A 22,193-nucleotide genomic window follows, 5' to 3' on the forward strand; every position below is an offset into this window, starting at 1 on the left:
AACACACGTGCAACTGGCTACTTGGTTTTCACTGTCCAAGCTGGGAAGAAACGAAGCAAAGAAAAGTTAAGAATTGGCCTCCGAGATTAGCACGGTCTAGGTTTAATAAGCCAGAGTGCTTTTCGGACAGCTATAGGGCTGGGTTCTCAGCTCAGTTACACCAGCGTAAATCCAGAGAAAACCCACGGACTTCAGTGCGGTTACTCCAGAATTACGCTGGTGAATCCAAGACTGAGAAAAGGCCTGTCACTTTAACTCAACAATACCCCGTGACGGCATTAACCTGTCACCTGTGGAAACTTTCCTGGTTTTGCTTCTGGCCTTAAGTCCCATCCCTACTGACACTTACACACGCACTTCATTTTACACACGCGAGTGTTCTCCCAGACATCAAGAGGGCCTCTCAGCATGTGTAAAGTGAAGCCGGTGCAATAGTCTCAGTAGGACTGGGGTCATAAGGCAAAAGTCCCCCAGTAAGTGTCCAAACTGGCTATGTGACGGGGAGTTTGGGGATCCATCCAGACCCACAAAACCAGACAAGTTTGCTCTGGCTTCAGGTTCCATCCAGAACTACCAGGGCCGTGCAAAATTCCCAAGGGATTTTGGCAAAAGTGTTGCTGATTATCTGCAGGTGACAACGGTGACATTTTTTGCTCCATGAGTGGCTTAAAAAAAAAAAAAATTTGGCTTCCAATGTGTGAATTTCAACATATTTTTTCCCGGTGACTGCCACCCGCAGGTCACAAATGGGTCTAATTTCACAAATGTCACACTTGGCTTTTTTTTTTCTTTTTAAGCAAAAGTGTGTGCATTCAAGCCAAATTGCTGCCAATTTTCCAAGAAAGATAGCCTGTTGTTTTTAATGGGATGGTCCAATTGGAAGTATCCGCCTTCTGGTGGCGGTGTCTTTGCACGGCTCTATCTACCATGCACCCCCGCCCCAAAGAGAAGAGAGAAATAGGAAAGAGAGTTTTACGCACCATAGGACTTACCCCGAAATTGGAAGCAGCAAAGCGGTCGGAGGCAGACACGTTGGTGGAGGCAGTGGTATGTGCATAGTAAGCGTTGATGTTGGCGAGCAGGGTGCTCATCACCGCCGGCACTCCGGGACACATGTATTTAGAGGACAGGCAGGCAAAGTGGCTGAAAGGGAAGGGATGAGAGGCTGAAATACATCCTGCAGAATGAGTGCACTGAGGCCGCGCAGGGTCCAGGCTGCTGGAGCTGTTTCACAAATGGTCTGGTGAGGTTTGTACATGTGAGAGGGGTCTAGGGTGAGGTGTACACGGGGCATGGTGTAGAGGCAGTATGTGGTGTGGATGTGTCAGAGAAGTGTAGGGAGGGTGTATATATGCATGCAGTGTATGCTGGGGGATGTTGGAAGGGGTTATATGGGGGTAAATGGGTGTACAGTGTATACAATGATGTATTACAGTATGCTTTGTAGAGCATGTACAACGGACGTGGCTATTGAGCCTGGGATTTAGGGATACAGCTTCCGAATTAGAACTTCCTAGATCTTAAATACTAGAGGCTGCAAGGGAGAGAGGAAGAGTGGAAAAAAACCCCGGTCATAGCTAATTCACTCTCCCTTTCAGCATCCACCCTCTGCCACTGACACAGGATATGGCACAAGATGGACCTGTGGTCTGACCCAGTCAATGGCAGTATTATGGAAGCGGGGTGATATGGAGTGTATGTGTGCACAGTATCGGAGGGGTGTGTGTGGGTAGGCTGTGGGCCATGAGGTTCACTTTGCAGTGTGTATGTGTGTGTCAGTGGTGGTGGCAGTCCCTCGATACATGGACAAGTCTTCCAATTCACAGGGGAGTCACTGGTCGGTCTGAGCAACACTGAGGAGGCCAATCCAAGATCTGTGTGTTAACTTTAAGAGCTGCATGTATCAGGGTAGAAGCTAAGGCATGTGGTGCGTGGGTCTATGGGGTGGGGTGTGTGTGTGCAGGCATAGGTTGTGGGTTTTAGAGGGCCTGTGCGGTGCAGACTGAACCCTGTACCATCACATCAGCACGACCCTTCCCAGAGTACCCGAGTGACTCACCAACCACTTAAGGAAGCAGAAGGAAAGGGGGATCTCTGTAGGTCCCACATGTCTGCCTGATATAAAACTGTGTCACTCACTATTTTCAATGGAGCTGCCCCCCCACCAGCCCTAGCTGAGGATCCGGCCCACCAGCTGTGCCATTTACCCACCCTTCCCTAATCACCCTCAGATAGACAGGGGGCAAAAGGGCAGAGACTCACGTCATGGCCTGGTAGATGGACTCCACCCCGTACCGCATGGCAAACTCATCCACGATCTCCTGGGCCGTCTCGTCGAAGTACACCTTCCAGGCATCGTCCCCCTTGGCGTCGGGGATCTTCACCACCCCGTTGTTTTGTAAGTCCGTCACGAAATGGAAGAGGTTCTGAGGCAGGGGACAGAGCAGATCCCTTAGGGCGCAGTGGAGGGGGCTTAAACTAGGGGCTGGTGCGAGTGGTGGGGATTCCTGACCCCCCCACATATATCAGAGGCCCTGCATTACTCTGTTGCGTGCAGGCACTCAGACCTGAATACTGTAAGGGGAAGGGATGCTCTGGTGATGGGGACAAGGTATACTAGCCCTCGGTGCCTTTATATCCAGGCTTTGGGGCTACAGCAGAGGCACAGACGTGAGGCAGGGCACGGCAGAAGCATCCTCAGCTATTGCCATGCTGGATTGGCCATTGTAGGATGTCATTCTCCAAGCTCACCAACCTGCCCATCCAGGCACCTGGGACAGGCCCCCTGCCCCCACTCACCTCATGTAGGCACGTATACTGCACATGGTACGGAGCCACCTTCTCCTCCCCCTTTATTTCCACGCTGATGTGAAGCCGGATGGCTCCAGACACAGCCGACTTGTCCGTCCGCTTGTCTGAGAGAAGGGAGGGAAACGGACAAACATGAGGTTCTTTATGGGCCTCCCCAGAGGAGAGAAAAGCACTGTGGAGAACAGGCGTGGGGGTAAAGGAGAGGTCTGGGACTTCCCTGCCCTGCTCTGTGCCTCAGTTTCCCCATCCATAACGCAGGATAATACTACTTCCTTTGTCTGCCTGGTCTATTTAGAGTGCGAGCTCTCTGGCTCAGGACTCTCTCACTCTGTGTATGTACAGCACCGAGCACAACAAAGCTTCTAGGTGCTACTGTCATCCACATATGGGGAAGAAATTTTACCTAGTGGCTAGAATGCTGGATGGGAACTCAGGAGACACAAATTCATCCGAAACCTGAATCATTGCCCTGCCTCGTGCCTCAGTTTCCCTGTCTGTGAAACCAGGGATCATGCTATTGACCTCCTTTGTAAAGTGCTTGGACATCAAATGACGTGAGAAGTGCCACAGGCGAGCTGAGTATTATCATTAACTAACCATTAGGAATCGTTGACCCACTCGATAGTACAGTGATGTGCTAATAAATACATAAGGTAATACATCACATCTACACGGTGAATAATAAGTGGCAATAATCAGCCCCACAGTGTTTAATTCTGAAACACAGGCATTGAGTATGTGGGGGTCCTGGCCCCGCTTTGGGAAGAGGGTAGGGTGACCACCCATCCCTAATTGCGTGGGACAGTCCCAAAATGGGAACGTCCAGTCCCGGTCCTGGGCTGCATGACTGCGGGACAGAATTTGTCCCAGATTCCCAATATTGTGCAGCAATCCAGGTTTTCCATTCACCCTGGAAAAATGCAGGACATGGCGGGTTTCCCCTTGCAGGCTGGCCGAGTTCCAGCTTGCAAGGGGCTCAGGGCAGTGGGATGCAGGGGCACCACGTACACATGTGCACATGGCCAGGAATACAGCCTCAGGCAATGGTGGAGAGCGACTCCCTCAGCTGCCTGCAGGTAAGTCTATGGAGGGGGTGCAGACTGAGGCCCCTGTGGTGAGGGAGGGAGTGAGACGGGGGCTGGGCTGGGGGTGCTGCCCAGCCAGGGCGGTACGTGGGACCTGGGACCTGGGACCAGGGCAGGGAGAGGGACAGAGCCACAGGCAGCTTGTCCGAGGTGGGGTGGGATGGCTCCCCACTGCTGCATACACTCCCACAGAGGGAGGTGTGGGGGGGCACATGCCCCCCAGATTTGTGCACAGGGTGGAGATGGGTGCAGGCTGTCTACTGTAGCCTTGGGGCTCCCTGCCCTGCTGCTTTGCCCCTGGGAGCCCCACGCTTGCTGCACCGCCATGGCAAGGTATCCCTGCCCATCTGGCAGCAGCAGAGGCAGTAGCATGGAGTTGTGCACCCTGCTGCTGCCAGCTGGGTAGGCGGTACCTCACCATGGTGGCACAGGGCTCCCAAGAGGATGGCAGCAGGGCAGGGAGCCCTGAGCCCACAGCAGGCAGCCTGCATCTGCCCCTGCCCCCCCGCCACGGGCTCCGCTTGGCTCTGCTCTGGGCGAGGGGGGAGGCACATCTTAGCCCGACCCCCAGCAAAAATAAAAGTTGGCACCTATGCTCTGAAAGGCTCTTCAAGGCGTGATTTGCCTGGAAATTGCTATATATCAGGCTCCAAACCTACCCCCTGGATTTGATAGGAATGCTGTCACTGGCTGCTGCAGCCCAGCAGAAGCAGATCCCCAGGGGGAGGCTGGGGATCTGGGGAGGGCATTTACCTAGGTTGTACCAGACATCCATCTCGCCACTCAGTGTTCGGACCTCTATGATCGTCTGTCCCAGGAAGTCATCGGACTCTCTCTTAAAGCGTTGCTTGACACGAGACTTGATGTCATCGTCTTCATCCCAGACCCGGACCTTGATCCGATCAGAGGAGTTATGGCATTCACTGCAGGTTGCAAGGGAGAAAGATTCCCAGAGCAGTGAGCAAAGACCCTTCTTGCTCCTCCCTGCTACCTACCCAGAGCAGCCCTACTCCATCCAGCCCAGGACTTCCGAGACTTGGGTTCCAGTCCTATCTCTGCCACTGGGTAACTTTTAGCAAGTCCTTGTTCTCTGCCGCAGTTGTCCCAGGTATAAAATGGGGCTATGAGGAGTACTTTAAGAGCTGCAGCTGAGGGGCACTAGATAAGAACTGGGTATTTCTATAGTTTCCTCAAATCATGTCAGTCCTGTTCCATAAGGCTCCCTTAAGTGTTGGGGTTGGATGAGCGGGTCCGGGGGAGCAGCTGTGGTGCAATCCTGTGCCCACTGCAATTCTGACCCAGAGGCTCTTCCTCTAGGAGAAGAGGGGACTTCAGCGTTCACAGTCCTTCCAGCATGAGCAGGCCATCACAGATGCCAAGATAAGGTAAGATGAGGTCTCCTGCAGGAGATCGTAGCTCCAGGGGGTCTGAGGATGGAGATTTAATGTGGCATAAAGCCCCAGAACTAAAACCACAGGTTTTCTGACACACTGAGGGTAAGATTAATATCACAGCAAGGCCTGGGGCATCCCTTCCCAATCCACCACCCAAATCTTCTGTAGGCTTGACTGAGAGCCATGAATGACAGTGCTTCTGGTTCTTTTATGCCACAACTAAAGCAGGTCTCACTGAACACAGGCAGAGCAGTCAAAGGGGCCTGCTTCATACCCCAGCACCACCATGGACCTCGGCAGAATTACTCTGTGCTTAAGATGCATTGGGACCTACAGAGCTTCTGCTCCAGTTCCTCTACTCTCACTTAGCACTGGGTCACCATGGGCACTGGCAATCTCCAGGACAGACAGAGAGATGACTCAGGGCTAGGCCAGGTGACCAAAACCCATGCGACTGAGATGAGGAAACCCAAGGCTATGCTGGCAGCAGGGAGTTAGAGCTGAGAGCAGGGTAAGAAATAACTTACAAATGGAAATTCTCCTCCCAGACGGGGTTTAGATTTCCGTAGATAGTTTTAGTCCTTTTTTTCGTCTTTCCAACCTGGACAGTAACATACGGGTCACTGGAGCCTGTCTTATCCTTTGCCTGCAGGCCCTGGGCACAAACAACTATAACACCACACATACACACGGTCCATACACACAAAGGCACAATATTTATATGGACACACATGGCAGCACACATCATTCAGGCACAACACATACCCACACAATGGAGAGAACAAATAAAAACAGGAATCAATTGTGGATACAGAACAATCAAGCAACATGAGATTTTTCAAATCAGCAGATGCTGCACAGAGGAGCCTGACTCCGATTGCTTTCTGGTCCATGTCATCCGGCTGGGGCTGTCCAGGTGCTGATGGGAATTCACTTCCTTTTGTCAAAGGCAGCTGCTGGCTCCCAGAGGGAGGACCATCCCCAGCCCCAGACCTCTGGGAGACACACACACGGCACAGTTTTTGCTGTGAACTAACAGCAGATCACAGATACCTACCCCGTTGATGGATACAGACCATCTGGAGCAAGACATACCTGAACTGGCCATAGAAGCGGACAAACCTGGCCTCTACAGATCTACAGGCACAGCCCCAGGGGTAAAGAGCCTCTGTGACAGGGACCTGCTACCCTGGCTTATGTCAGGTGCCAGCATGCAACCCTCTATCTTAACCCAATTTCAACTGGCTCAGGATGGGCTACTGTGTGCTGGGAGCTGTAACCCCTGCAGTCACCCATTACTGTGACCAAGATCTGGGATCTAAGATGTTCTAGCACATGGTGCTGTGTCCCTGTCCTGGAAAGCTAGAGTAGTGCTCAATAGCTCCAGCTCCAACCCTACTATGGTATGAAGGAGACATCAGCAGACCTCCAGGAGAGCACTGAGGATTGGACTCTAAGCCCATCGCCCTTTTTATCAGTGGCACCCATGTATTCACTGGGGAACATGTCCGTGCATCACTCCAACATGTCAGGCTGTGCCCATGCCTACCCGTGATGCTGATCTTGGCTGACCACTTGGAGGTGCCATCCAGCACGCTCTGCTTCACCGCCTTCATCTGCTGCGTGTGGGTGGCTTTGGAGACGCCAAAGACTTCCTGGATCAGCTCGAAGATCTCAGGCTTGTTTCGCTCCCGAATCTTCATGCGGTCCTTGAGCACCATGATGATGTTCTGGGTCCGGTCCTCTGCCCCGTGCTTGGAGCTCTTCTCAGCTGCTCCTGGGGTGATGGAAAGTGGCAGGGGGCAGAAACAATGAATGGATACAATCCTGGGCCAGACCTTCTGAAAAGGGCTGACCTAGGCTTAGCCTCTTCCCAAGCATTCATGTCCCAGGGGTTAAAGACTTAAGGGTGGTCTGTGTACGGGGGAGCACATATGATAGTATCCCATACACATGGCCCAAGACCTGTGCCCCTAAGTCACCTTGGCCCTTTAAAAAAAACCCCCACTTCCCACCCCACGATATTCTTCAGAAGAGGGAAAGCCACAGCATCGCTCCCTTACTCTGTAGGCAGTCTGCATTGAGCAGGTCTTGGCACTTCTCGTGGCATTTCACCCCACACTCCGTACAGCGCATGCCCTGCCGAGCAATGCCCCACAGCAAGCCCTCGCACTCGTAGCAGTAGGTGGGTGTGGTTGCGGTCCACACCTCGAAGTTGTGAGGGGTTGTGCAAGAGATGGGGTAGATTAAGGCTTGAAGGGTCTTCTTGTAAACATGGTTTTTCTAGAGGGGAAGAGAAGAGAGAACAGAAGTGCAGCCACCTCTGGGGTGCGAGCGGCAGCTTTCAACAGGGCAAGAATTGAAGCCCCAGCAGGAAGAAGGAACCAACCCAAAGTGGGAATGGTCCCCTGACTCCCAGACTGTTACCAGCCACAAGCAGCCAGGCTGGCTTGGCCCCCTCTAAGAGAGGCCACCTCTCACCGCAGAGCCCGTCAGAGCCCCCTGTGCTGCCTTGGGAACACGGAGGGACCAACACCTCTTCCCCACAGCACACGGCCCCTGCTTTGCAGGCCCCTATCTCCTAGAAGACCCAGCCTGACCTTGCATAGCTTTCAAGCTTTGACAAGACCACAGTCCAAGGCAGAGCATTTGAAGGCCACAAGAGTATCGTGGTAGGTGTACAGGGACAGTACTTACTAGCTCTTCGTTGTTTAAGGTGCTTGATGCTAATGCTGACGTGATACCAGCTTTCCTGGACTGGACCAAGGACTGTTGGAAGGACACAAAATGAACAGGTGTATGAGCCGGGAAGAAGCACAGGCAGTCTGTAGCCCCTGCCCTCCCCCTGCCTGGAGGCTTTTGAAGGCCAAGGGAGGAGGGTGAGATGCCCAGCTCTTCCTTCCAGGGCACAAAACAGCCTCTCCAAAGGCCTGGAGCCACTCCCCAGTCTGCTCCCAGCAGTGCTGGGCTTGCACTGCGGGATCCTCAGCCCCAGGTGATGTTCATAGCTGACCCCAACTCCAGGCCTGTCTCACAACACAGGGTAAGATAAGAGCCAATTCACTGCTCTTTGTTGGACCCACTTTTCCTTACCACCCCTGGGTGGTGTCAGAGGGGACGAGGCCCTCCCCCTAGAATATGCGTCTTGGTCTCAGTCTAACCCGGCCCACCTGGGCACATCATGCTGGACCTGCTCAGTGCTCACAACTGTGGCAGACTCAGTTTAAAGCTCTATATCTTCCCTGCAAGAAACACACGGAAGATGTGACAGCTATGCAGTACTTACCATGGCCTGCACGCAGTGAAGAGCCACAGGGATGGGAAAGAAACAGCAAGGTGAGCATTTCAAACAGGCAAGTCATGCCCCCCCCCCCCCCACCACACACCATGAAGAGATGGTGGGAAAAGAGACTGATCCCCTCCTGGGTAACTCTCTGGTCTTTGTCCCCAGAGCTGGCCTCCTCTCCGTCCTGTACCCTGGCTCTCAGCCACCAGTGACTTCTCCCTTCTCCCCCACAGGGGCTCAGGGTGGCAGCTCCGCTGAACAGAAGCTTTCCAAAATTCAGACCTGGATTGGAGGCAGCCAGCTTGAGACTCAGAGGTGGGCATGACCCAGAGATGGAGGTTGGGTCCTCTCTGCCAACTCCTCCCAGCGGCAAATAGCACATGCTTCCCTCTGGGAGGAAAGAGGCCTGTCCCAGCTTTACTCATTGGGCATGGCTGCCTGGGAGGACCAGCTTGCTTCCTAGGTAACTGGAGCCAGCCCAGCCATTGGGAATCCTTCCAAGGGACAGGGCTGCGGGGAGCTCTCAAGAAAGGGAGTCTGGGTGCTAAAGGCAAAGCAGCCTAAGGATGGGAAGATAAAAATGCATCCCCATGCAGAAAGCCACTTCCATTAGCAGCGTGCTAGCCCAGCTGGCCACCCCCCACCACTGGACATGCCCCTCTGCTTACTGCACAGTCCAGTCCAGACACAGCACAGTATATGACCCATTAGGGAACCTCCCAATCACCATCGTCCTCCCAACCCAGCATCCTTCCATCACCCACATGGAGAGACAAACACAACACGTGGCACGGAGGCATCAGCCATGGCTTGCCCTCCCAAGCCAAGGCGAGAGCAGCAAGCAGGGACACAGACAAGCAGCACAGGAACGAGGCAAGGCAATGTGAGGGAATAGGACCAAACCCCTGGGAACGTGTGTGTAAAGCACAGGAAAACCCAAGGGATCCATGGGGAGGAGAGGAAAAGAGGGAGCTCAGGTCTGAGTGGAACAAGGGGCTGGTTTCCAATTTTGTCCTCCTTTGTCACCAGTGAGAGTGATGGCAAGCAGACTGTGTACTCCCACGATAGGGGTTGTCAGCAGTGCTGGGGCTTGGACTGGTCTGGGGATTGGCTTTGGAGCTGCAGTGTACTGTGAATGCTAGTAGGATATGCAGCAGTGTATAATCTGGGAATTAGAGGAGTGTCAGGTAGTGCCACATGTCCCATGGATGATTGGTTACTGTGGTGCACAGTAAAGTCAATATAGGCCAGGAATTACAGTTCAGGTCTATGTACACAGTATATGATTTGCAAACTACAGGAGCGTGCCACAGGTAGCAGGGCCTATTTACGGATTACAGAGGAGCATTCACTATAACAGCATAAAAGATCAGGGTGTGCTGTGAGTAAGAGCAACACCCCGCAGCTTGGACTGTATAGGCTCTACTTTATGGGAATGTTGGTTAGAGAAGCAGGCACGTTTTTAATTACAGGAGCCCACTGGCTGTAACGATATGCAGCTGTGCGTGCCTGCGTGCTGTGGTGCGTATGCTTTAGATTACAAAAGCACGCTGACTGTAGTGGGATCCGTGGTTTGAATTATGGTGGCGTGACCCAGAAGGCAGCATATACGCTGCACGCTACAGGAGTACGCTGGATGATGCAGGCTCTGTGCTGTGCAATGGGGAGCACGCCGGGGGGCACAGCTTACGTGGCGGGAGGATTTTCCAGTGTGCTTGTGAAGTTGTGAGGAACCAAGTAACAAAATCCGAAACCAGATGCCATCACAGAAGGACTCAGACTGATGTCCCTTACGGGACAAGGTCCTGACAACTTCTGTTAAAGAGAAAGCACCCTTTAGAAACAATTACATGAAGACAAACCCTCCTCCATGGGCTCAGAGCAGGCTCTCCCCTCTCCCGGGGCCCCAGGGCTGGTGTGAAGTGCACCATTGAAAAGGCCATGCCAACTTCCTTTCAGGATGCTGTCTGCTTTGGAGAGTAGCCTAATTTATAAAGTGCACTGGTTAACAGAGGGAGCCCCAAACTAGGCCATCTGGTTCAGACTGGTTTCAGGTCCTATGAGGCTCTGATCTAGACCTAAACCTCTCCACTCAGGCCCACTTCAGAGCTAAGCCATCTCATTTACCAATCTCAGTGGGCACATCTACGCGTTCATTAATGCACAGTAACTACTGTGCATTTTGTTTAGTACTTCCTTAATGAAGTCCTAAACTAAATGCACAGTAACTACAGTTACTGTGCAATAGCACTGGCGCACATTTTTTTTTGCGACGGTTACTGCACAATCACCTAATAACACTGAGCAGTAGCATATTAGCACAGTTTCTGACCAGCACGCTACTGCACAGTTATTAGGCTACCACTTAGTAAGCATCTCATGTAGATGTGTCTAATGATTTTCACGCTCACCTTCTCGCTACACATTTTAGGGCTTTCCCAACCACCACCAATCAATCAAGAATGTTTCCGGCAGCACTGGGATGCAAACGGTCCTCAGATGTGCCCTAAGGTCCCCGGTCTACACTTTGGGGGTAGGGTTGCCAACTCCATTTGAATCTATTTCAGGTTTCTGGAGCACCAGCGTGCCCACGACACACAATGCGAATGTGCCCATGTGCTTACATATATCAGGTACAGATTATGGTGCATAGACTTTGCATTAGGAAGGCACATTACTATTACATTTTTAAAAACCTACTGGACTACTGTATAAGTTGGATTCCACAGTTAATATTTAATTATAATACATGCTTTATCATTTATCTCCCAGGTGACTCTTGGTTGTCTCCTGGAGATATACATCTAATTCCTGGAGACTTGGAGGGTTGGCAACCCTATAATAGGGGGAGCTTTTTATACCTATCCTACATAGTATAGCCCCCACAACAGATATGAGCTGGTGCTCTTTGCTGGTGAAGCTGCAGCAGAGAGGCTCGTATTTGAATGGACAGGGGGCATCTCCACTGATGCCAGCTGGGGACTGACTCACATGGAGATGTGGCTCTAATGCTGCTCTTGCCTCACTGCTTGGTGCTGGCCAGACCCATCCCCAAATGCCACCTGTCATGAAGCAGCAGCCCTGCTCCCTCCCTACTGCCAGCCTGCCGGGGCCCAGAGGAGGGTTTTGGCAGGGTGGGGGGAGGTGAGGAGAAGGGAGATGATATGCTGGGTGCTTTCTCTTTAACCCAAAGGACCACACGCTCACCAGATCGCTGACTAGCGGCAGGGACTTGCGTCCGGGCCTAATGTCGGGCATGCTATCAATGCAACGCAGAAACTTTACTGCCGCTCCCCTGTGGCATAAATGCAGCCAGACCATACCCAAGAAAAGAGAACAGAAATAAAGCCACGTTATACAAAGCGAGCGAGGCCACAGGGCAAAGAGCGTCAGAGCTGGGCTAAGGGAGGGCTGGGGCCAGAGAGCAAGGACTCCGCTACACAGACTCGCATCCCGGCAGCCCCCGAGTTAAATGAGCTCAGGCAACATCCACGATGGACTCGAGCCGCCCGGAGCAGATCAGCCATAGAAGCCAGCGGCTGCTGGGGAGAAGATATTAGGAGGAACCTCACCAAATCACTAACTAGGGGGATGGGCTTTCTCCTGCGTATGTCGGGCATGCTGTCAATAATGATTAGCCCACCGCCAGGCCTGGAAGAGAGACAACAAGAGTCAGAGGGGATAAGGGAAAGGGAGGGAGACACACACACACACACACACACACACACACACACACTTGCATCTAACCACCTGCACCCACACAGCCACGTGCACAGGGGCCGGCGTTCTGCCCACTGGAGATGCTCCTAGGCTGTTACTGTGACCTTGCAACAACCTGCCGTACCTGGGCCCTTGCATTTCAGGGGCAGCAGACAATAGATGAGCACTAAGGTGGATCCACTGGGCTGAGCCGGATCACAGTCTGTCTCAGTCTCCATCCCCTGTCCTGTCCTGTGGGTACCACCCCCCACAACTCCACCCTGCCTGGCAGGCAGGTTTGCCCCCCGAAGTGCCAAATAGAAGGAAAACTGAGTGCCAGGCCTTAATTTGGATGCAATGAGCCCCTTGCAACTCCAGTGGTGCCCCTTCCTCCGGGGGCCTGCAGTCACAGTCCAGGGGGAAGTATGACATAAATGACATGGCAGGTGGGACGTGACCAGGAAGAAAGGACAGTACCCAGAAGCTGGGGGGAGGAATGACAACATAGCGCAAGCTCCTTCAGCTCCAAGGGCTCTGCTCAGCATTCATTTATTGCAGGCAAACTCATTGCAGGATGCGCTCAGACCGTGCCCATGGCAAAGCTGAGCTTCCCTTTGGGAAGAGGCTTTCTTTTAAAAAGAGAATTTCAGCAAGTTTGAGCCTTTTTGTAAATGTTGAATCCTGGAATTTTGCTCCCAGGCTGGTGTGAGCTGAAAATGCTGGAAACAGAGGCTGTACCTTGGGTTTCTGAATACATGACAACATGTCACCCCCACTCCGGCTGCCTGGCAGTGATGAAGCTAAGGGGCTGCTAGTGAGGAATCTCACCCATCCTGCAGCACGATCACCTCCAGCACTATCACAGCAGATCCAAACAGCGTGTGCAGAAAGCATTTCCGCTAAGAAAAGACGTGCGTATGTGTGGTGGGGGGAGGAGGGGGTTATGGAAATGGAAATGTTCAGGGGAAAAGGTCAGTTCTAGCCCCAAATCTCATCCCATCCCCTCCCCTCCAATGTGAAAACAACCATTTCTCTCTCCAGGTGACATTTCAACACAAAGCAAAAATGTTCCTTTGGACTTTGAATGTCGTTTGCTTTGGCTTCTCGGTCCCGAACAAAACAAATCGACATTTTACACGGAAAAAGTTGATTCAAAAGAAAAATATTTGCTGGATCTTACGGGATTTCATTTGATTTTTCCAGAGTCAAAATAAAGCAGCTTTTTAAGCTGAAATAGAAAAGTTCCTTTTGTTTGGGATTTCTGATTCAAAGTTGCCATGAATCACAGTGGGGGACGAATTCCTTCCGAAAAGCCCAGAGCTCCCCACTGAAAACCTGTGAGCCATGATTTTTCATTTGAAATTTCTCACTGGCCAGTTTGGTTCTCTAACTAGATCCAATGAACACTTACTCCTGGCCAGGTCTTAGAGTCTCCAAGCAGAGGCACAGCCAGCCAGAGACAACCACAGGGTCTGTCTGCATCCACCAGCCTCAGTACTGAATCTCCCTTTAGATCCGTTACAGGTGAGTCTGATGTCTTATGAGAGACATGCAAAGGGAACACTTCGGGCTTTCACTTCGGTGTCTTTTGAATGAGTCCCACTGAGACCAAACTTCAAGGTTGGCAGGTTCACTGCATCCTTCACCAAGGGATGGTGTTGTTTCTGCATCATGCTTCAGCTCAAGGGAAGGCTGGCACATTTCTCTTTGCTCTATGCTGGCCTTCTCCAGGTGGGCACTTTGCCATTTCAAGGACAAAGATGTCTCCACTTCTTCATCTCAGGCAGGCAGCTCCCAGCTGAACCCTGCCTTGGGGAAGTCTGCCAGGCACAGTCCTTCCCAAGAGCCTTTGGATGTGGGCCTGGGACATGCTGCCTCCAGAGGAAGCTCTACACTTAATATGTCCAGGGGTAAAGGGTATGGCCTGCACCAGTGCAACCTATGCCAGGCACTTGGAGCCCTGAAAGGAGGCAAGAGCCCTCTGCAACTCAACCTTTCTCCCCACCTCTGCCCACTGGTGCTCTCCCACTGGCACGTTTGCAACCAGTACGTTCCAGTGGAGAAGTGGGGGTGGTTTGCTGGGTGGCATTCTCCATTAGACAACTAATTGGAAGGGTCCTGGCACAGGCAGGCAGGGTCCCTAGTGCCTTCCCTTAAAGACACAGCATCTGCCGTGTCTCACGCCATGCCCTCTTCAACAAGCTACCATGGAGGCTCATCTATGAAAAGCAAGTGGCTTTATGGTTGTCACGGTCATGGGTGGAGGTACTCTACCCTTCAATACCTCCTGCACTCCACTCCACACTGCTCTGTCTTTAGCTTATGAATGCACGGTCACTGGAACTGCCAGCACCAGGAGTTTCTTAATCAGCATTCATCCCAGACAGGAGAGAAGGGTTGGGCAAGTGCCACAGGGCTGGGAGAAACAAAGATTTCAGGATAACCCTCTTACTCACCCGCCTTTGAACCAGAGAGATTTAGCTTCTCCAGCACCTCGAGCCTGCAAGACAGAAAGTTCAAAGTTACCTGCTGTAAGGCGTGCGACTTTCAGCACAGCATTAATAGCAAAAAGACAGAGCTGGGATGAGCCATAGGCAGGAGATATACTGGGACATGGCTGCATTTCAGAACACGTCCCCAGCTGATGCTCACAAGCACCTGGGGAAGCTTGGGAAGAGATTGCATAGGGCAGCAGACGTCGTATCGACTGAAGCAGACAAGGATGTCCCCACGGAGGAGGCTGCCTCGGGAGAACAACGTATGACAGTCTTGAGATGAATCACAGCTAAATTTGACTGCATGAACGGGAGCAATGAGACCCACAGACCTCCATCCACACAGAGTCTAGCAAAGCAGCAGGGACAAGCTGCTACCTAGCAGTGGGACAGAGCCGGTTAACCCTTTGCTAGCAGCTTGATCACAGTGCATGGGCTAGGAGAGCCTGGAAGCAACCAAACAGAATCAGAAATGACCTCTACTTGGGACGTGCTACAAAGGGGTGCATGCAGAGGCCAGGTAGCCACCATCAGCTTTGCTCTCTTGGCACATTTTTTCCCTTGCCAAGAAATTTGGTGAGGGGAAACACGAATATGAAGGGGATGCCATGTCAATAAAGCCCCCCGGAGCATGGCACCACTATCCTCCCTGCACACACGCAGCCCCCAGGATGGGTACACACAGCACCAGGGAGAAGGGCTTAAACCAAACACGCTTACCTGCATGCATGCTACACCCCTTCCCCATGGGAAGGGGGGACGTGGACACAAGGACCATGGTGGTGAACAACTGAAAAGAGAAGCGGTGGGGAGGGAAACCAAAGCCCCAGGGGGCGAATCCGGAGCCCAAAGAAAAAAGAAAGATGGAGGATGGAGTCTAAAAACAGAACAAAAAATCGTCAACTGAACAGAAGGTACGAGGGCGAGGGAGCAGCACTGACAGACTGCCACGCCATGGAGCACACGCGGGCTGAGCTCCGTGCCCACTGGGGAGCCCGCGCTGCAGCTGGAGGTGTGGGCGAGTGTCCCAGAGCTAGCGGCAGTGTCGGTAACAGCAGGACAAGCTTCAGCTCAGCCTAGCCACTTGAGCACGTGTCCTGGGGTCCGGCTGGGCTTGCATTGCCCGCAGTGGAGCCCACATTGCCGCAACTTCACTGCAATTGCTACCTACACCAGGGAGGAGGAAGCTCACCTGGGTGTGCCTGCCACTGCCATGCCCCTGGGAGCCACTCTGCCTGCACTGGTGCTGTACACACTTGACCTGTTGTAAAAGCCAAGCTTGCTCTGGAGACCAAGGATGTGTAGAGTCAGGCAGATGCACATGATGATTCAGGAAGGCTCTTTTGGGGGCGTCCAAAGCCCCCTCATCTCATCCCTCCTTTCCCCATTGAATCCAGGTATCCCTAACCCTGGCCAGCCAGCTCCAGTGTTGTAGTGCCAGGCATTAAAATGCCCCGGTGGGGTCAAAAGTAGCAACAGCCCATTCCTTCTCTGCATAGAAACCTTGCCCTTAACATCAAGGGTGGTTTTGTAGAACTTGGCATTAAGTGGCCAGAGGTGAGGAGCACCTAGCCCCACCTGGGGAAGCCCTGGTGGCTCTGGATATGGGTGGAAGGGAGAAATTAGAGGAGTTTTCCCCTTAAGTTAGGAACCTCAAGCCCTCATGACCCAGGGCTGCAAGAGGCTCTCCCTTTGCTAACACTCATTCCCCAGCCTGGCAGGCAGGTACTGCAGAGCTGGAAGGGGCCTCAAGGTCCATCTAGTTCAGCTCCCATTAGAGTCTCAGTGGCTTCCTTTCTGGAACAGACTTGCCTATGGAAAGTCATCTGTCCCTTCTGCTCATCCACTTTTTAAAGTCCCCTCTAACTAAGAAGAGGGAGGGTGGGGGGAGCGGGGAACGCAGAAGGAGCTCACTCACCTCTTGCAGCTGCATGCAGACTTTGTTGAATGCCCTCAGCCAGTTGGCTTTGGCTCGGGATTTGGCATCCTGAACTTCCACTTCCTCCCTCTCTCTGTAACTGGACACACAGATCAGTCACCGAATGGGGCACTGCTCAGGGACAGGGGCTCAGCCCAGCCCAGGCTAAAGCACAGTCATGTACATGCATGCCCACTCTGGCACCTTTCCTGCAAACCCAAAGTCCTTCCTGGAGGGATCTGGCTCCAGAGCCCAGGACTTAGAGGGAGAGGTCTCCATCTGGTTTTTCTATTCAACCATTTACCCAACACTACATGGACCATTTATTTCCAGCTTGCCGGGGACGTGCTGCTGAGAATGCACCAACCTCAGCCTGGAATTCATCCAAGACCATGTTGTTACCTACAGACAACATGCCTGTGTCTGGCAGGGGTGGATGGATGCAATGGATGTGTCACACATGAGCCCTGGTATTGGCATCCATGGCAGAAGGATGCCACCCCCGTTCTAATTATGCTGGAAGGAGGAGGGTTTCCTGGGTTATGAAGGTATTGCCCTTCATCAGATGTGGGGGTGGCAAAGCCCCTTCTTCAAAAATTAAAGGGTAGAAAAGAAAACGCAAGCAAAGCCCAACATGAGTCAGGGAGTTTTCCAGCCAGGCAGGAAATCTCACAGCAGCGTGATTAAAAGATAACAACTTCTTTTAGCTACTCATTAGGCCAGGACTTGGGTCAGGAAAATGTCTAGTGTAGACACAGCATTTCTATACTTTTACTTCTGGTCTCCGGCAAAACCGGGCCATGATGAAATGCCCAGAAGAGTAGGCAGTGGGAAAGAAGAAAAATAACCCAAAAGACCTTCAGCCTCACAAAGCGTTTGGTTTAACCCTAACCGAAGATCAATACCAGGTGTCTGCTTTGCTGATCTTTATGAGAAAGGGCCTGGAAAGATTTCCATCTAAAGCTTATCCCCTCTAAAGTAATCTGATTAGAAACAACTCCGGATAGGTCCTGAGCAGGGGCTGATGCCATAGCCACCGGCACCAAAGAACAGGCCACTTTCATGTGACGTGAAGGAACAGATCTACCAGGTTTAGGCAGCATTAACAGGCTATTATCTTTTACATGGAGGAGCCGCTGGAGGGGGCGAGAGTGAATAATGCACATTTTACAAGCATGTTGCAGAGAAAATGCAAAATGAGGCCACCTCTCCGAGACTCATGTCACCCTCAGCCCCTTTGTAAATATGTAAATTTAAAATTGTTTAACATGTTCCCCAAACCTCGTCCGTGTGTGTTCTTGTAAATCAGAGGTTTGCAAAGTCTGGCCTATAATTTAAACAAAATAAGAAACCAAAAGAAGCCCATCACCGCTCCCCCTCCATTTGGGAGCGTTTGTGCTCACTGAACCATAGAAAAGTAGATGTGTTCAATAATTAAAAGCAGAGACTGATGTTTGTGCATTAGTCACATGTTGTACCAGCATGGAGCTGTCGAATAATCTCTAATTTGGGAGGCTATGGATGGGCTCTTATCAACAGCCCGGAAAGGTAACCGTCTCACAGAAAGTTTTCCTTCCCCCTCTCTGTTACAGACTACACCATCCAGGTGTAACGTGCACCCTCCAGTCAAACTCTGCTCCAGTTCATGAGACTTCACTCCGGGAACACACGATCCAGCGCAGAGTTTGTGTGACCACAGGCTGGTGAATTAAACCACATGCTTTGGAGCCTGGTTGGGAACCACGTGGGCTCTTTGTGAAGGGTGAATGGCTGAAAAGAATGTCTTCAGGTTAAAAATCATAGAGACATTTAGCAAAAAAAAAATAAAGGCCACAATTTGGTGGATGTTCAGCTATGCCATCGATCGCTAGGGACCTGTATGGAATAAAAGAGTTTTGCAGTGGGGCTGTGCACGGTGACTGCTTCCAAAAACTCTTCTTCGGCCCCTGGGCACATAACCTGCCTGATGGACCTATGTATAGGGCAAACTAAGGACATCCCTTTCCATCCCAGCCCAAAAGGAGTCATTACCCAGCTAGCAGAAATGCCAGCAGGCTCGATGAGAGCCCCTTAACTCTTACCCACCCCTACCCACCTGTTTTTTGTTGGAGGAGCAGTCCAATAGAGGATGCTTTATTCCACAACCTACTTTCGATGCTAATCAGGATCAGAGGCCCCTTTCCAGTGAGGGTGGACAATGCAACTCGCACCAGGCTGAGCTCTACATAAGGGCATGAGGCACCCAGGCATCAGCTCAGGGTTTGTTCTCAGGCCCTGCAGCCTTTCTGGAGGGGTTGGAGGGAAGCATAATCTTAAAGGCCTTGTATCATATGCAAAACTGAGGCAATGTCTACACTGAAGGCAAGGAGTGTGAGTGAAGCTTCAACCTAGCCAGCTTGGGCAAACCAAGTGGTGAAGATGTGGTTGCAAAGACTTCAGTGTGAGCTAGTAACTCACCTTCACCGAAGCTAGTGCCACTGTGTCTTTAGCAACCATCCTCACCCAACCTTGCTGCAGATAACCCCCACATATGCCCACAGGCAATGAGTCACGTGGCCAACTGCAGCATAGGCATAGTCAGGACTCTTCCCACTTGACTCTGGTGGGTTTTCATGATCCTCCCATAGTTATATAGGATAACTCTGGCCTTGTGCTCACTGCTTTCCCACAATGGGACTGGTTGAGTGTCCCCATGCTACTGCGCAGGGCAGGGGGCCTGGCACGCTGGCCAGCCTGGTTACATCCCACACAACACAGAGGAGCTGAGCTGAGCGCAGCTCACACCTCAGTGGGACACCAGTCTGGCCCTGAACTAGATGCTTCCTCCCAAACAGCCCAGCTGGGGAGAGCCATGCTATGTCCACACCAGCCACAGGATCCTGCCACTAGCCACAGGATGCTGGAGCAGCCTGTGTGGGCAGTCGCCGGACTGAGCCACGTCCCTGGGAGCATTAGGGAGGTGGGCCTAGTGCATGTTGGTACGCTGAGCTATGGCTCGTGGCCTTGAGGCAGCACACATTTAAGAGACACTGGGACTGGACAGTTGGCTCCAGCCAGAGTCCCAAGCCAGTAAAGACTCCAAGTTACAGCTCCGTCAACCAGGGCAGGCCAGCACGCAGCTCACCCTGCCTGGGCCTAGCTGCCTGGCCCAGCACAATAGCAGACAGCACGGAGACCTGAAGGAAGACCTGCTCCACTCCTTCACCTCCCAGCAGCCACCCACCCCTCCTCCTCACCTCTCTTCTGGTTTGGGGGGCTCAGGCTCTTGTCCCTTCTCTGGGACTGGGGGCTCCTCCTCTGACAGCTTTTCCTGGGGGACCTCTGGAGTCTCCTGTAGGGCATAACCTGCCTTATCCTCTTTCCTCTCCTGCTGCACCTGCTGCTGCTGCACTTGCACCTGCTGCACCTGTAGCTGCGCTTGCTGCGGCGCCTGTTGCTGCTTCTGCGCTGGGACCTGTTGCTGCAGCTGCGGCTTCTGTTGCAGCGACTCCTGCTGTTGCTGCTGCAGCTGCACCGGCTGCTTCTGCTGCTGGTAGGGCTCTCGCTCCAAGGGCTCGGACTCGTATGCCTCACGGCCCTGCAGCTTGTCTTCCTCAGCCTTGGGGTAGTCCTCCTCATTCTCGCTGTAGTCCTCATTGAACTCATCCTCTTCTTCCAAGTAGAGGTCATCGTCTTCCTCCTCCCAGCGGGGTGAGTCCTTGTGGTAGCTGACCGAGCTGTGGCAGGAGTGGTAGGAGTCCCCATCCCGCTCATCGATCTCTGAGCCCCGCAGGCTCTCGTCGGGGTCGAAGTCATCGCTGAGCTGGGAGCTCCCTTGGCTCAGCTCCCCAGAGGAGGCGTAGCGGCTGCTCCCGGTGGGGCTGCATGGGGCAGGTAGGGGTTGGGTGGGAGGGGAGAGAAAGACAGAGGCTTAAAAGGGCCTTTGAGTCACAGCCAGCACCTCTCCCTGTCTGGCCACTGACGAAGACCTCACGCCTCTGGTCCTAGGCTCCTGGGAACCTCGCCTCCATGTAGTGCTGTCTGATGCTGGGAAGCAGTCCAAGAGGGCTGCCTCTGGTACCCCCCAGCAGGCAGTGGGTAGTGCAGGCAGATGGGGCCAGAGGGGGAAGCTTCATAGCTTTGCAGCCCAGCACCTCAGCACCAGGTGCCTTAAATGACTCCTGGGATACTGCTGCTATGTCCTTAATCCTGCACCCCACAGCTGGGTGGAGTGAACAGGGAGTTAAGCCAGGGCAACCCTAGGGTGCACGGTGACTAGAGGTAGGTCAGGACAGCTCAAACTCTCCAGATCACACAGCGGCCAAAGCAGAGGTTCCCTGGGGTACCTTGGCAAGGACACGTGGTGCCCGCAGTCCCCAAGGAATAATGCTGTGTAGGGATCAGCTACTGGCAACCAGAGGCTGGTGGCCAGGCTTCCCCTGCACCAGCTGGTCCTCGGAGAGGACCCCTTTTGCCCAACCCCCAGCCACTCCTCAGCTGGCAGCACAGACTGAGGAGTCTATGGGTGATCAGCAGCGACACCGTCCAGCAACGGCTGCAGAGCAGCTGCACCCTGAACCCAACTGTGGAGATGCCCCTTCTGACATGGGCACTCTTTCCATACTCCTCACCCAGTCCCATGTGCGCCTCCCTGCCGCTCCCACCTCTCCATACCCCCTGCCTGTGCTCCTCCCAGCCCTGGGGGCACTCCTTCTAGCCACATCCCCCTCACACAAGTGACACCTGTGGCCATGCTCCTTCCTGTCCTCCACCACCTCTGTCCCGCCCAGCTCCTCCCTCCTCTGCCCATCAAATGCTTGCAGGTGGTTCTCCTGCCCCCCAAATCCCTTCCTCTCCATCCATCCCTCCTGCCCTCACAGTCCCCCATCTCCCTCTTCCTCCCCATGCAGGTTTTCTCTGCCCTGCTTCATGCTGTCCTTTCCCTTGTATCTCCTCCATCAGCCACACCCTTTCCCCTGCACCCGCACCCGTGCACCCATAACACACATGGGCCCAAGGGCCACTCATGACGGACTGAGACTGGGGCTCAGGGATGGGAATGTTGCAGGACTCCAATGGGGGAGACTGTGGGGCCGGGGGCAAAGGGGATTCCTGGTCAAATCAAACACTGGAAACAAGGAGAAACAAAACTGGGTGCCATTCTCCGAGCACCGCAGCGATGGTGGCGGCGTCTCCGAGCCGAGGGTTCACAGTAAGCGCGCATGCAGACATAGTACAGGGACACACCTGGGGGTAGGCCGATACCACATCTCCAGCACCGGCAGCAAGGTAGGGGCGGTATTTAGGGGCACACGCAGGCACACACGAGATCCCCTCGGGCTGAGCCCCGTGCCTGGATGTGGCTGTGCCGTCCCTGTGGGAGGCTGGTGGGAGGGCCAGGTTGCTGCACCTGGGAAATTCTGGGCAGCTCAAGGAGAGAAGGACTGGGGAGACTGTCAGGGAGGGGATGCAACCAGATTTCGGCAGAGAGGGAAGGGGAGATGGAGAGAGAACAGAGCTCTCCCA

The 22,193-nt window shown here is 53.2% G+C and overlaps 1 protein-coding gene across 1 annotated transcript in view; it reads right to left on the minus strand.

Annotated features, from left to right (window-relative positions):
* Positions 1-22,193, minus strand: part of LOC102557750 (protein unc-13 homolog A) — a 100,209-nt gene that overhangs the window by 42,298 nt on the left and 35,718 nt on the right. Inside the window, exons 10-22 of the mRNA XM_059719920.1 lie at positions 19,925-20,548; positions 16,689-16,788; positions 14,732-14,775; positions 12,149-12,227; positions 8,577-8,582; positions 7,988-8,059; positions 7,354-7,573; positions 6,840-7,067; positions 5,818-5,959; positions 4,650-4,819; positions 2,800-2,915; positions 2,263-2,426; positions 993-1,143 (exon numbers count right to left, since the gene is read on the minus strand). Of these exons, the coding sequence (XP_059575903.1) occupies positions 993-1,143; positions 2,263-2,426; positions 2,800-2,915; positions 4,650-4,819; positions 5,818-5,959; positions 6,840-7,067; positions 7,354-7,573; positions 7,988-8,059; positions 8,577-8,582; positions 12,149-12,227; positions 14,732-14,775; positions 16,689-16,788; positions 19,925-20,548 (2,116 nt within the window). The remainder of the gene's footprint in view (positions 1-992; positions 1,144-2,262; positions 2,427-2,799; positions 2,916-4,649; positions 4,820-5,817; positions 5,960-6,839; positions 7,068-7,353; positions 7,574-7,987; positions 8,060-8,576; positions 8,583-12,148; positions 12,228-14,731; positions 14,776-16,688; positions 16,789-19,924; positions 20,549-22,193) is intronic.

This window comes from Alligator mississippiensis, chromosome 16 (genome assembly GCF_030867095.1).
Source record: "Alligator mississippiensis isolate rAllMis1 chromosome 16, rAllMis1, whole genome shotgun sequence".
Taxonomy (NCBI): Eukaryota; Metazoa; Chordata; order Crocodylia; family Alligatoridae; genus Alligator; species Alligator mississippiensis.